The 14945-nt window shown below is 42.3% G+C and overlaps 1 protein-coding gene across 2 annotated transcripts; it reads left to right on the plus strand.

The window, feature by feature from the left end:
- Positions 1-691: 691 nt before the first annotated feature.
- Positions 692-12171, plus strand: LOC121545494 (E3 ubiquitin-protein ligase ARIH2). Of its 2 annotated transcripts, XM_041856055.2 has the most exons (16): positions 692-799; positions 4905-5386; positions 5777-5844; positions 5947-6019; positions 6947-7088; positions 7389-7510; positions 7982-8091; positions 8259-8376; positions 8476-8526; positions 8975-8996; positions 9148-9299; positions 9850-9993; positions 10215-10283; positions 10560-10604; positions 11595-11711; positions 11941-12171. In XM_041856055.2, exons 2-16 carry the CDS (start codon positions 5123-5125, stop codon positions 12010-12012), a joined length of 1569 nt encoding a protein of 522 aa, XP_041711989.1. In that variant the 5' UTR covers positions 692-799; positions 4905-5122; the 3' UTR covers positions 12013-12171. The 2 variants fall into 2 exon arrangements, with proteins under 2 accessions (XP_041711989.1, XP_041711990.1); XM_041856056.2 differs by lacking the exon at positions 10560-10604.
- Positions 12172-14945: the final 2774 nt, after the last annotated feature.

Genomic DNA, 14945 nt, shown 5'->3' on the forward strand with positions numbered 1-14945 from the left:
AGTTTGACCCAAATGGAAGCGTTGACTCATGCATTTGTCTCATTATCAAGTTGCCCACAAGATCAATTTCATCATCTGAGCACAGACATTTATTTTGTGAATCATATTCTGTCTCATAGCAACAGTCTGTTTTATCCTTGATAAAAGGATAAATGGAGCCAATCAGAGATTGAGAGTCAGAGACAAGGATTACCCAGGAGGTCAGGGCTTCCCATCATGAGCCAAGGACCGCCACACAGCCAAGAATTCACTCTCAGTTCTACAAAGGCATCAGAGCTTGAAATATATTCCCAGCTACTCAGAGAAAATAGTGGAAGAGTGTTGTTGTTGATTTCTGCCAGAAGTTGTTTAAACCAGACTGATCTCATGTCTGTGTTTTCCGCATGTAGGTTATTTATTTTTTCCATTGCATTACTTTTGTTAATGCCCTGTTGATGCAGTGCAGTCTGACCAGAGACAGTTCTTAAAATGTCACCAAACTATGTTTCATTGTGTCTATGGACTTCTCCTACTTGTCAGAAGAATGTATTGGTATTAAAAGATGGGAAAATGATTAAAATGTAGATTCATTTGTTAGTTCACCAGAAACTACCGTCAGAAAGTCTATTTCCGTTTGGGTTCCGCCTTGAAGAAGAGAACTGTCCAATGGGTGTCATAGCTGCGACACGGAAGTGACGTAATTGTGAATATTCGTGTACTTCCCGTCTTCTGCTTAACAGGGGTGCTGATCAGGAATTGGTTCTGTTTTGTAAAACCAGGTTTGGTTTCAATTGCAAGGCGAACCAACGCAGTCCGGAAGGTAAGTGAAGACCGCAGTACTTGGTGGGAAGGTATATGCTAATGGTAAGGTGGAGTAGTTTGTTAACGAGACCCAGACGGCCTTGTTTATATGCCAATCCCCGGACTAGAGTGTGAGAGGCGGTTGCGAGGGGGGTCCAGCGACTCGTTAGCTAGCTAGCTAACTATCAGCTGTGGATAATTCCAGGTGGAACAATGGCACAGCTGTTTTTCTACCTCGTCTAGGATATCGTATTTGATGGATTATTAAAATAATGAGTTGGAAAACTGATTGTGTGTTAACCTCCAGTGTATTACTATTATGTTGCTAACTAACGTTAACTAAACAGCAACGTTAATGTGTAGCACCCTAAGTGAGGGAGGATTGAATGCTCTGGATTTTAAAACCTCTAATATAATATTTAAGATAAAATGGATACAAAACTACTAAATAAATATTTAATAATTTAGTATTGCATTTAGAAACTAATCCCTAATTAAATATTCCAACAGATTGGTTGTCTATAGGGTTTTTACTCAACTGCAACTTTGATGTGGGTAAGATCCATATTAAGCTTGCTAACTTTAATAAACAAGTGCTTCTAATTTGGAACCTCATGTACAAACAACTTTTTCCCACAGAGATATACATTCTGGAATAATGAAGACAAAAAAAAAAAGTGTTTTTCCAGAACTGGTTTGACAACGGCATTATCTGTGTTAAACAATTGTTGAATAACGATGGACAACTATATGATTGTCCAGAATTCATGAGAACACACGATGTTACATTCACTCCTGAGGAGTTTCAAATAGTTGTTAGAGCTGTCCCTAAAGGTGCTATTCTTCATTAAGGCTAATATAACAGTACTCCGAGTGTAACTGTTGAGGATTTTGTAGCCTCAATTCAGTTAGAAGGAATTTACATTTTAAACTATAAATGTAATATATACACAGTGCCTTCGGAAAGTGTTCAGACCCCTTGACTTTTTCCACATTTGTTACGTTACAGCCTTATTCTAACATGGAAAAAATAAAAGAAATCCCTCAGCAATCTACACACAATATCCCATAATGACAAAGTGAAAACAGGTTTTTATTTTAGTGTGCAAATGTATTAAAAGGCACATGACAGCCCGCTTGGAGTTTGCCAAAGGCACCTAAAGACTCTGACCATGAGAAACAATATTCTCTGGTCTGATGAAACCAAGATTGAACTCTTTGGCCTGAATGCCAAGTGTCACGTCTGGAGGGAACCTGGCACCATCCCTACGGTGAAGCATGGTGTTGGCAGCATCATGCTGTGGGGATATTTTTCAGCGGCAGGGACTGGGAGACTAGTCAGAATTGAGGCAACGCTGAATGGAGCAAAGTACAGAGAGATCCTTGATGAAAACCTGCTCCAGAGCGCTCAGGCTGGGGCGACGGTTCACCTTCCAACAGGACAACGAACCTAAGCACACAGCTAAGACAACGCAGGAGTGGCTTCGGACAAGTATCTGAGTGGCCCAGCCAGAGCACGGACATCAACCCAATCTAACGTCGCTGGAGAGACCTGAAAATAGCTGTGCAGCAACGCTCCCCATCCAACCTGACAGAGCTTGAGAGGATCTGCAGGGAGGAATGGGAGAAACTCCCCAAATACAGGTGCGCCAAGCTTGTAGCGCAATACCCAAGAAGACTTGAGGCTGTAATCGCTGCCAAAGGGGCTTCAACAAAGTACTGAGTAAATCGTCTGAAAATGTATGTAAATGTGATATTTCCGTTTTTGATCTTTAATAAATTAGCAAACATTTCGAAAACCTGATTTTGCTTTGTCATTATGGGATATTGTGTGTAGATTGATGAGGGGGAAAACAACAATTCAATCAATTTTAGAATAAGGCTATAACGTAACAAAATGTGGAAAAAGTGAAGGGGTCTGAATACTTTCCAAATGCACTGTATGTATGTATATGAACTCTGTCTAAGATGTTACTATTCCCTCTGCTAGAATATACTGGAATGCAGCCCTAGGACAAGTGAACTGGAACAAAGTCTCGTTGTTGTCTGGCAATTATTGTAAATCTAATAAGGTGAAAGAAGTATCATACAAACTCAATCATAGAATCTACCCTGTATTGACCTTTTATTGTACACAGATTCAAAATTGCTACTGATAACAAATGTTTATTTTGTGGTTGTGACCCAGAGACTCATGACCATTTATTTTTGGACTGTTCTTATGTTAGAAGATATTGGGGTGAGTTAGATTTTATTTTAAAAGAAACTACTATTAATGTTAATTGAAAAGACTCTGATATTATGTTTAATTTTGATCCAAATGATATGGACCCCGATTTAACTTTAATTGTTAATTTGTTTATTTTTCATGGAAGATTCTTCATCCATAAAATGAAGTGGGTGGAGAACAAACCCCTCTTCATATTTTTAAGATAATTTCAAAATGATGTTTCAATTCTATCAGTAATTGATATTATGTATTATGTCTATGATATAATGTACACTCCCCTAGTTACATTTAGTCAAAAGTTTAGTATTCGGACCCATATTCCTAGAACGCAATGACTACATCAAGCTTGTAGCTCAATTGGTAGATGTCCTCTGTAGCTCAATTGGTAGAGCATGGCGCTTATAACGCCAGGGTAGTGGGTTCGATCCCCAGGACCACCCATACGTAAAAATGTATGCACACGTGACTGTAAGTCGCTTTGGATAAAAGCGTCTGCTAAATGGCATTATTATTATTATTATTATTGTATTATTATTGTGACTACAAACTTGTTGGATGCATTTAGTTTGGGTTGTTTCGCATTATGTTGTACCCAATAGAAATTAATGGTAGATCATGGTGGCATCCACATTAATGTAGAAGTGTTCAGAAACATATTCTATTCTTATATACAATAAACGTAACTCCAAATTGACACTACATTATTTACTATTCATTTCTGTTGGGCACAACATAATCCAAAACACAACCAAACAAACAAACTGCAAATGCATTCAGCAAGTTTGTAGAAGAGTCACAAGCTTGATGTAGTCATTGCGCGCTAGGAATATGGGACCAAATACAAAACTCTTGACTAAATGTAGTGAATTTGTTTGAATACTTATGACACCTTCAAATGGGGGGGACTATTTACATGTAAGTGCATTCATTTCTAAACGATAAAACATCTGTTTGAAAATACCCTCAAATAAAGGTGACATTTTTTATTGTAGCCTTATCTAAAACATTTTATCTTAAATCCAAAATGCTGGAGTATCGAGCCAAATTAAGTTTAGGGAGTGTATGTAAAATTACGTATGTCACCCTGCATAAGTGCAGGTCTGGCACTGTCGCATTGACCTGGGGCCAGGTAGATTTTTCAAGTCACATATTAAACTCCTGGCTGCCCACTGTGGTGATCTTATGGCTTCATGTTAATGCCACATACGTCCATCACAACCCGTAGGACAGGAGCAGATATTTTAGATAAACCAACAATCACAACACCGCCAACTACATCAAGGTGCTTTTGAGATTGCAAGTCATTAGTTGGCTAAATAATCCTGTTTTTGGTTATTATGGCTAGCTAGACTGTGCGTCACGCGGCTGCTCCTGTGTCTACTGTCTTACCGCCTTGTCTGTACTGTAAAACATTGTCATGTAGCTAATCCTTTAAACTGCTGCATTAAGCTGCTACTCATGCTTTGTATCCCACACGTGTTCACTTACTGTTTGTCTAATATGCAGTACAACTAAAAGAAAGTCCTAGGGGTAATGGAAGATCTTAAGAGTAAATCTGAAGCTTTTGTTGGAGAGAAGTTTTACCGGATCTCTACTCAGTGAATCACACAAGTGGCAGGGTATTAGAGCAGACTACTCTGTCTTGTCTTGTGCAAAGAGAGACCTTTACTGGAGTACAACTTACATTGATCTAAGTACAGAAGATTCAGATGAATGAACACCATGCCTGGCAAGCCATCTCGCGTCCCTGACCCAGTGTTCTTCTATATCATAGAACTTATTGTCCTTATAAAGCTCTTCAAAGTAACACTCAACCATTATCCGTTTTTTTTCTCCAACTAAACCACTACTAAACCCTTTCCCCTTTCATCTCTCCCTCCCTCCTCTTCTCCAGTTCTTCGTCTCCTCTCAGACCATCCACCTCGTCGGTTCCTCATGAAAGACGGGGAGTGTAACTTCTTCTGCTTCTTCCGTTGCTGCTGAGTGGTGTCGGGCTAGTCTGTGGAACAGTGTCCTCTGGGAGCTGTAGTTCCCCCGGTGGCGCTGACGGACGGAGAGCTGTCAGTCAGTCCCAGAGAGAGAGAGAGGGAGAGAGAGAGGCTCTTCCGGGGAATGTCTGTGGACATGAACAGCCAGGCCTCTGACAGCAATGAGGATGACTTTGGGGTCAACTCGGAGGAGGAGGAGGATGATGACGGGGGTGACGATGAGGACCAGGGGGACATAGCGGACTACTACGACGGCGTGGCCGGAGACATGGAGCAGCAGGGGGCCGACTCGTTCGACCCAGAGGAGTACCAGTTCACCTGCCTCACCTACAGGGAGAGCCAGAAGGTGCTCTGCGAGGAGGTCAACAGTTTCGCCGCCATCCTGAAGGTTGGTGTTGTGCTAGTCTGTGGGGTAGTTGAGGTAGATGTTACCATTAACCACAGATCTAGGATCAGATTACCATTCCCTCAATCATAACTGTAATGATTAGGGGTGTGAAAATATCTGACCCTAGGTTAGAGGACATGCATGATTCATTCGCATCAGAACGGGTGTGCTTTAACCCAAATTAAATGGGGAACTGAAATATCAGACCAAATCAGTGGCAGGGTCACATGATATCAAGGTATGAGGTCCTTATCGTTCCTGTCTCAGTAATGATCAGTTTGAAGAAGTATGTCAATGAAGGTAGTTGAAGATAAGGGTGTGCTCACTGCTGGGAACAGCTGTATTGACACGCTCGCTTCTCCTGATGCTTATGCTCCTCTCTTTGGACAGATTTTACCTGCTGTAGCCAAACTGATCCTTGTGCATTTTCACTGGCAAGTGTCACAAATACTGGACAGGTAAACACACACATGCATTGGCATACTCACTCACTTGTATTTTCATACACATGCATTGCAAATATTCTGATATACTGGTACTCATTTTATTTTGCCTTTCAGATACAAGTCCAACTCATCACAGTTGCTGTCTGAGGCCCAGGTCCAGCCCAGCAGCACCTGCAGATCAGTTCCTGTAAGAATTAAGAGTGCTCTTTTGTCTGGTGTGTGTGTGTGTGTGTGTAATGTATTTGGGTAAAGTTAAAGGTGGTATCAGGAAAGGCAAGGAGACTCAATGTTCCAGTTGTGTAGGTGGTCTGAACTGCTCCGCGGGCCACCAACTAAAGGGTTACTGACCAGATATGGCCCTTGGGCCACCATTTGAGTATCACTGGTGTGTAATATTGGTGTTTATAAACTGGGTGGTTCGAGCCCTGAATGCTGATTGGCTGAAAGCCGTGGTATATTAGACCGTATACCACAGGTATGAAAAAATTTTTTTTACTGCTCTAATTACGTTGGTAACCAGTTTATAGAGATCCTGGTTCGAATCCAGGCTCTCTCGTAGCCGGCCGCGACCGGGAGACCCATTGGGCGGCGCACAATTGGCCCAGGGTAGGGGAGGGAATGGCCGGCAGGGATGTAGCTCAGTTGGTAGAGCATGGCGTTTGCAACGCCAGGGTTGTGGGTTCGATTCCCACGGGGGGCCAGTATAAAAAAAATAAAAAATGTATGCACGCACTAACTGTAAGTCGCTCTGGATAAGAGCGTCTGCTAAATGACTAAAATGTAAATGTAATAATAGCAAAAAGGCACCTCGGGTGTTTGTGGTATATTGCCAATATACCACAGCTATGGGCTGTATCCAGGCCTAAGAACAGCCCTTAGCCGTGGCCATATACCACACCTCTGGCCTTGTTGCTTAAGTATAATGTGTGTAGTCCCTTGTAGCTCAGTTGGTAGAGCATGGCGTTTGCAACGCCAGGGTTGTGGGTTCGTTTCCCATGGGGGACCAGTATGATGAAAAAAATTGGGGGAAAATGTATGCACTCACTAACTGTAAGTCGCTCTGGATAAGAGCGTCTGCTAAATGACTAAAATGTAATGTTTTGTGGGTCTCCAGACCCCTCAGTCCCTCCAGTGTGGGGTGTGTCTGCAGCTGGTTCGGAGGGACGCCCTGCTCGCGCTGCCCTGCCAACACTCCTTCTGCAAAGCATGCTGGGAGCAGCATTGCACTGTACTCGTCAAAGATGGGATGGGAGTGGGTAAGCAGCACTGCTAGGGCTGATACAACCTATCAAAGTGTTTAGAAGTCAGGAGCTGGCTGTTCCTTTGAAGATAGTGACATGATAGGCTTTGAAGATGACCCCTGGTGGGATATTTATTTACCAGTATTTGATAGCCTTTATGTGCAGTCAGATTCAGATGTCTTTGTACCTTAGATGTTTTGGTATTCCATTTGTCTTGTTTAAAAAACAAAACATGCATGTGTTTCTCCAGATCTTGTTTTTTTAATGCTCTGGGTGTATGCATCATCTTCAAATCTTATGTGTTTGTGCGTGCAGGTATCTCCTGTATGGCTCAGGATTGTTCCCTCCAAATTCCCGAGGACTTTGTTCTCCCGCTACTGCCTGGTGAAGAGCTGAAGGACAAATATAGACGCTACCTCTTCAGGGACTATGTGGAGGTATGAGTCTTTGCCTGTCCTTCTGGTGGTCTGTCTGGCTGCTTGTTGGTGCTTCTCTCTCTGTCTGTCTGCCCTCTTTCTATTGGTCTCTCCCAGTTTCCCTTTGTCTCTCCCTGCACCTTTTGTTATTGGACAGCAAACAGTGAAAAATCACACTGTCAGCATACACTGTTAATCATTATTTTTTTACAATCAACCTCTTAATATCTGTCATTCAGCTAATGTGTTCATGTTTATCAGGTGCTCTAAAGCTACTGAACATGTCAGTAAGGCCCAGTCTCTAGAACTGCCGGTAAGGCCCAGTGGGTCTCTAGAACTGCCGGTAAGGCCCAGTGGGTCTCTAGAACTGCCGGTAAGGCCCAGTGGGTCTCTAGAACTGCCGGTAAGGCCCAGTGGGTCTCTAGAACTGCCGGTAAGGCCCAGTGGGTCTCTAGAACTGCCGGTAAGGCCCAGTCTCTCTCCTTCCTTCAGAGCCACTTCCAGCTGCAGCTGTGTCCAGGGGCAGACTGCCCCATCGTCATCCAAGTGCAGGAGCCACGGGCCCGCAGAGTACAGTGCATCCGCTGCAATGAGGTCTTCTGGTGAGACACGCACAGATGCCCGCACATACAGCTCTTACACACAGATTAATGCACAAGGTGTCAAATGAATGTACATCATGTCAGATGAACATATGCACCAGTCATGATCATATCATTGACTCCCTGCGGATGCCCTTTTTAATGTTTCTCTCTACCCCCGCCCTCAGTTTCAAATGCCGGATCATGTACCACGCCCCAACAGACTGCCCAACCATCCGAAGGTGGCTAACCAAATGTGCAGACGATTCAGAGACCGCCAACTACATCAGTGCACACACTAAAGATGTAAGACTGCGCACACACACACACAATTTAAAGTATTTGTGATTTTACAATATTTTCCTTTGCTTTTGTCCATAATGTTTAATAGTATGTATTTTTCAGTGTCCTAAGTGTAATATCTGCATTGAGAAGAATGGAGGCTGCAATCACATGGTGAGTGGGAATGGAATCCAGCATTATCTCAAGGTTATGCCAACTATGGGCACATTGACATTTGTATTAGTGTTCTCTAAATCTCTGGCACTTTTAAAGGAAATTCAAACTATACATGTTCTTTATATTGTCTCTATTTAATCAGGCTTTAAATGAATCAGACAGCTAGCTAGACAACTGCAGGACAACCTCTATCTTATGACATCAGAATTATTCAAATACAATTTGCCCAACTAGAATTCCCCTTAAGAGAGAGACTGCCTACTGCTTTCTTGCTGAGCTATAAGCTGAAGATTTCAGTAATGCTTTAGCTCCTGTCTTTATTCAGACCAGGCACTTTGGTGAAATACTAATTGATTCTGAAGTCATTGAATGATATTCTATGTAATGTTAGTGGTAATTCAGAGCTGCTATATGACTGACGTTGCGTTTCCTCTGTCTGTTTCAGCAATGCTCCAAGTGCAAACACGGTATGTATCCAATTATACTGCTACTTACAGCTTTACATGATTATCATTTTTTGTCAGTTCAACTGACTCCAGCCATATGTAACCCATTTTGACAATGATATCATATTGTTTTTCCGCTAATGGCAGCATCACTGTGTGTGCGTGTGTGTAGACTTCTGCTGGATGTGTCTGGGGGACTGGAAAACCCATGGCAGTGAGTACTATGAGTGCAGTCGCTACAAGGAGAACCCAGACATCGTCAACCAGAGCCAGCAGGCACAGGCCAGAGAGGCCCTTAAGAAATACCTCTTCTACTTTGAAAGGGTGAGATGTATTCAAACACTGCGTACACACAAACATGCTACTATCTGACAGGAACATATGCCAGTCAAACTTCTGCTCACACTATGAGTATTATGTGGAATTAAGTGAACCTTTCTGAAGTATCAAGCTGTGTAATGTAAATAATGACATGAACTACATCAAATAACTGCGTTGCCAGAGTAACCGTGTCAATCAGGTGACCTGTGGTTTGTTTAGTACTTGGCTGTAATGTCAGCCAGAGCCATATATTTAGAATAAAATAAGAAAATATTATATTAATATATACTGTGCACTTTCAAGGATAGTATATACATGCATGTTCCTCAGTCACATACTTACACAGAAGTAGTCTTCACATTATCTCTTGTACTTTTAGATTACGGAAACTCAATCTCCCATACATGTTCAATAACAAATCTGTGAATGTTACAAGCAACGACACCATATCGAATTAACACTGAGATCCCTCTCAGAATCACCCAGAACATGTCTGTCATGTTTTCTTACTGTTTCTCCAGTCCAGACTGTGACCGTGTGTTTGTGTCTCTAGTGGGAGAACCACAATAAGAGTCTGCAGCTGGAGGCTCAGACCTACCAGCGGATCCAGGAGAAGATCCAGGAGCGGGTGATGAACAACCTGGGCACCTGGATAGACTGGCAGTACATGCAGAATGCTGCCAAGCTGCTGGCCAAGGTACTACTGCCCCTGCCTGCCTCAGTCACACACAAAAAACACACATTAACAAGGGAATGTATAGGGCTTTTCACACTACAAATTAGTATGTATCCGAGCCAGCAGTTTGGTTCAGGTTGGTATAATGGTGTGAAAGTAGTATCTGTGTACTTATTTGACCTACTACGCTGTGCTTAAACCAATAGCAAGTCATGCTTATCTCTTATCTGTTTGTCCCACAGTGTCGCTACACACTGCAGTATACTTACCCCTACGCCTACTACATGGAGTCTGGTCCTCGCAAAAAACTGGTGAGAATTGTGTCTGTGTGCCTGTCTTGTTCTGTGTGTCTGTAGTATAAGCTAACAAAGTCTTAATATATAGGCTATATTAAATATATCTAGTCAAATGCTAATGATCTATATTATAATACCGTAAGCCACTTAACTGCGGGGGGATCTCCCCTTACAATTTAGCGCTGATTTATAAGGGGAAGAAAGCACGTCGTCCTGTTACATGCCACTGGCCACTTTATATTCCACTGTGTTTTGTATTTTTGTTTATTTTCCCGGTTTTTGTGTTTTCAGAATGTTCGTTGCTGTGGGAGATCGTGCTGTCACAATGCATATGATGTAGGCAATTGTAGGCCAATTTGGAAACTAGAATGACTACATTACCCATAATACTCTGACTGAACATTCCAAATTACCATGGCAATTATGCTGCGTTCAGTTGCTAGTCGGAAATAAGAAACTCAGAAATTTGACTTGGAAACTAGTTGTAGAAGCAAACTGTTTCCCACTTGAAAGTACCAAAATCAACCAATAGGACGCTCTATGCAAATAACTTACATTCATTTGAACTCGGAGGTTCTGAGTTTCCGATAACACGTGAATGCAGCATTATGCATCACAATAGTGAACCAAGGCAGTTATTCATCACAATAGAACTTATTTTTATTGTGTAGGGCAGGCCAGTAACCTTTGCAACCAAATTATTTTACTGTGCCCGGCCGCATAGACATTTTATGGTCACACAAGGTGCCACCTGGGGATTCAAAATAAGTAGCCTAATTATTTACATGGACACAATTGCTTTAAAAAAATTAATAGGAGAGGGGAATTCCACTCTCATATTTTTCAAGCTTTTATTTAGACAGATTATAAATTACAAGGGGATACAGAGGTAAATATGGGAGAAGGTGGAGAGGGTCAACTTGGAGATTGAACCCCAGTCTCTGGCGGGGAGTCACATATGTGTTGAGAGCTGGGAGAGTTACCACTCAGCCACGGCTCTGTACGACCACTTACATTTGTAACCAAATAATTTTTCAGCATTGCGCACACACAGGATGACATTTAGTAGTGTGCAAAATAACCATAACATTTTACAATAAACGTGAAGTTGCGAATAGCTTATTAGCAGCATGAATTTGTGCTTTGCGGGGGGGTTATTGAGTGAACGATAATGTGATGGTTGCAGTCCACAAAGATTAAATTGCATTGAATCGAATTGATCAGATCCATAAATTTACAAGCAGGGTGCTGCTAGTTGCTGATGATGATATGTCATAAGTAACAAACATGCTGTCTGTAATGATTGTGTTTTTCTGTCCTATTCAGTTTGAGTACCAGCAGGCCCAGCTGGAGGCAGAGATTGAGAACCTGTCCTGGAAGGTGGAGCGAGCAGACAGCTACGAGAGAGGGAGTGAGGGGGAGCTGAGCGCCAATGACAGAGGGGTAAGGAAGAGGTCAAAGAAAGATGGGGGTTTGGGAGGTGGGTGGGGATATGGATATTAAGGTTTCCAGATTGGGACTTGCATTGGCTGGGAGCACAGGGGAGTTGAGGGGTATTGGCATGTCTTGGGAAATCGGAAGGACCCAAATAATGTTGCATCGTATTAGTTTATTAGACCATTGTGTGAAGTATTTAACTAATTAGTCATTCATGACACACTGTTTCTCTCAGGATCTGGAGAATCAGATGCACATTGCTGAGCAGAGGAGACGCACGCTGCTGAAGGATTTTCATGACACCTGAAGTCTCCATCCAACTGCAAAGCACCAGCAGCTCCCTCCTTCACCTTCCATCCCTTTGTCCACAGATCCCTCACTCATCCCTTCCTCCATCCCTCCCTCATTAAGTGCTCTATTTGTCTGCTACAGGGTCTCAGAATGGCACGATTGTACCCCCCCCATTTAGATCTGTTGTCAACAATGCCACATTCATACACACTACACCTTGAAATGAGAAAGCATGCTCATGCTCGCGCACACATGTACACACAAACATGCTCAAACACTCCTCAAAATAAAACATGAATTGTTCATTTGCCTCCCATGCAGTCCCACCATCCCTCTACCTTTCTTTTCATATTGTTCACCTTTTTCTGGAAATGGCTGTTGATAGTTAGATCGTTTAAAGAAACTGAAAAGAAAAAAATGCTGTAATTTTCAACAGTTGTACATTAATACAGATAGTTACTGAGTTTTTAAACCAGATTTTGTTTCTTGTGTATTAATTATCACACAAACACACACACCAATGTAAGAGTTTGCAAGAGCGCAGAAACACACTGGCACCCAGGCTAGGTTCACCAGCTGTGGTGTGGATGTGTTGACATTTACATTTTAGTCATTTAGCAGACGCTCTTATCCAGAGAGACTTACAGTTAGTGAGTGCATACATTTTCATACTGGCCCCCCGTTGACCCAGATCTTTGACTCAGAACTTTAGCAGATAACCTTTTACTCTCAGACTCTTAACTTTAGGACTCATGTTGCTCAGATTACAGATCACACACTCAACACTTCAGATGTGTTAAAATGTTCCGAAACCCTCTGACCTTCCAACACAAACAGTAGGCCTCCACAATGCATTCATTTCGACACAGCCTCTTAACAAGAGCTGCAGCATAGTTACTGCTTATTCTGGTCAGTATAATATAATAATAATGCCATTTAGCAGACACTTTATCCAAAGCGACTTATTTTATTAATTTATTTTTTGTCATTTAGCAGACGCTCTTATCCAGAGCGACTTACAGGAGCAATTAGGGTTAAGTGCCTTGCTCAAGGGCACACCGACAGATTTTTCACCTAGTTGGCTCAGGGATTAGAACCAGCGACATTTCGGTTACTGGCACAACGCTCTTAACCACTAAACTATCTGCTATGTCCAAATATAGGCAGCATCATATGCCAGATGTAACTGATTTAATGCCCTCTGTCCTTTTACGTGTGCATACTGGTGGGAGGTCCGTAGACATTAAATAGGGGAGCTCACAGGGTGACATTCACCGCGCCCTCTCGAGTACACTTGATGAACTGCAAGATTGAGCATAGGGCAGAGTTAGGCCCGGTCCCGGAAATGACGCATGATCAGGTTGGAGGGATTTATTTGTCGTGACGGAAAAAAGGTCAGATGAACTAGTGATGCGAAGTTCGGCTCTTTTTACTGACTCGGATCTTTTCGAGTCGTTCAGTCAAAATAACGAATCTTTCGATTCATTTCGTTCATTTGAGTCAGTGCTACCCAAATAATCATGATTCTACAAGCCTCTGTTCATATGTGCTTCACCATAGGGGGCTTATTGGCAGTAGCGGTGCTTGGGTAAAATCACTGGGGAAGCACTGGAGAATTGTGTTATTTGCTCTATAACCTGTTCATTCATATGCCTTGCGACCGTGATATATACAGTTGAAGTCGGAAGTTTACATACACCATAGCCAAATACATGTAAACTCAGTTTTTCACTATTCCTGACATTTAATCCTAGTAAAAAAGTCCCTGTCTTAAAATAAAGTGGTGATCCTAACTGTTCTAAGAATGTGAAATGTCAGAATAATAGTAGACAGAATTATTTATTTCAGCTTTTATTTATTTCATCACATTCCCAGTGGGTTAGAAGTTTACATACACTCAATTAGTATTTGGTAGCATTGCCTTTAAAATTGTTTAACTTGGGTCAAACGTTTTGGGTAGCCTTCCACAAGCTTCCCACAATAAGTTGGGTGAATTTTGGCCCATTCCTCCTGACAGAGCTGGTGTAACTGAGTCAGGTTTGTAGGCCTCCTTGCTCGCACACGCTTTTTCAGTTCTGCCACAAATGTTCTATAGGATTGAGGTCAGGGCTTTGTGATGGCCACTCCAATACCTTGACTTTGTTGTCCTTAAGCCATTTTGCCACACTTTGGAAGTATGCTTGGGGTCATTGTCCATTTGGAAGACCCATTTGCGACCAAGCTTTAACTTCCTGACTGATGTCTTGAGATGTTGCTTCAATACATCCACATAATTTTCCTTCCTCATGATGCCATCTATTTTGTGAAGTGCACCAGTCCCTCCTGCAGCAAAGCACCCCCACAGCATGATGCTGCCACCCCCGTGCTTCACAGTTGGGATGGTGTTCTTCTGCTTGCAATTTTCCCAATTTTTTCCTCCAAACATAACGATGGTCATTAGGGCCAAACAGTTCTATATTTGTTTCATCAGACCAGAGGACATTTCTCCAAAAAGTACGATATTTGTCCCCATGTGCAGTTGCAAACCGTAGTCTGGCTTTTTTATGGCGGTTTGGGAGCAGTGGCTTCTTCCTTGCTGAGCGGCCTTTCAGGTTATGTCGATATAGGACTCGTTTTACTGTGGATTTAGATACTTTTGTACCTGTTTCCTCCAGCATCTTCATAAGGTCCTTTCCTGTTGTTCTGGGATTGATTTGCACCAACCAACGTACGTTCATCTCTAGGAGACAGAACGCGTCTCCTTCCTGAGCGGTATGACGGCTGTGTGGTCCCATGGTGTTTATACTTGCGTATTATTGTTTGTACAGATGAACGTGGTACCTTCAGGTGTTTGGAAATTGCTCCCAAGGATGAACCAGACTTGTGGAGGTTTTGGCTGATTTTTTATTTTTTTCCCATGATGTCAAGCAAAGAGGCAATGAGTTTGAAGGTAGGCCTTGAAATACATCT

This window comes from Coregonus clupeaformis, chromosome 30, assembly GCF_020615455.1.
Source record: "Coregonus clupeaformis isolate EN_2021a chromosome 30, ASM2061545v1, whole genome shotgun sequence".
In the NCBI taxonomy this organism is placed as follows: Eukaryota; Metazoa; Chordata; class Actinopteri; order Salmoniformes; family Salmonidae; genus Coregonus; species Coregonus clupeaformis.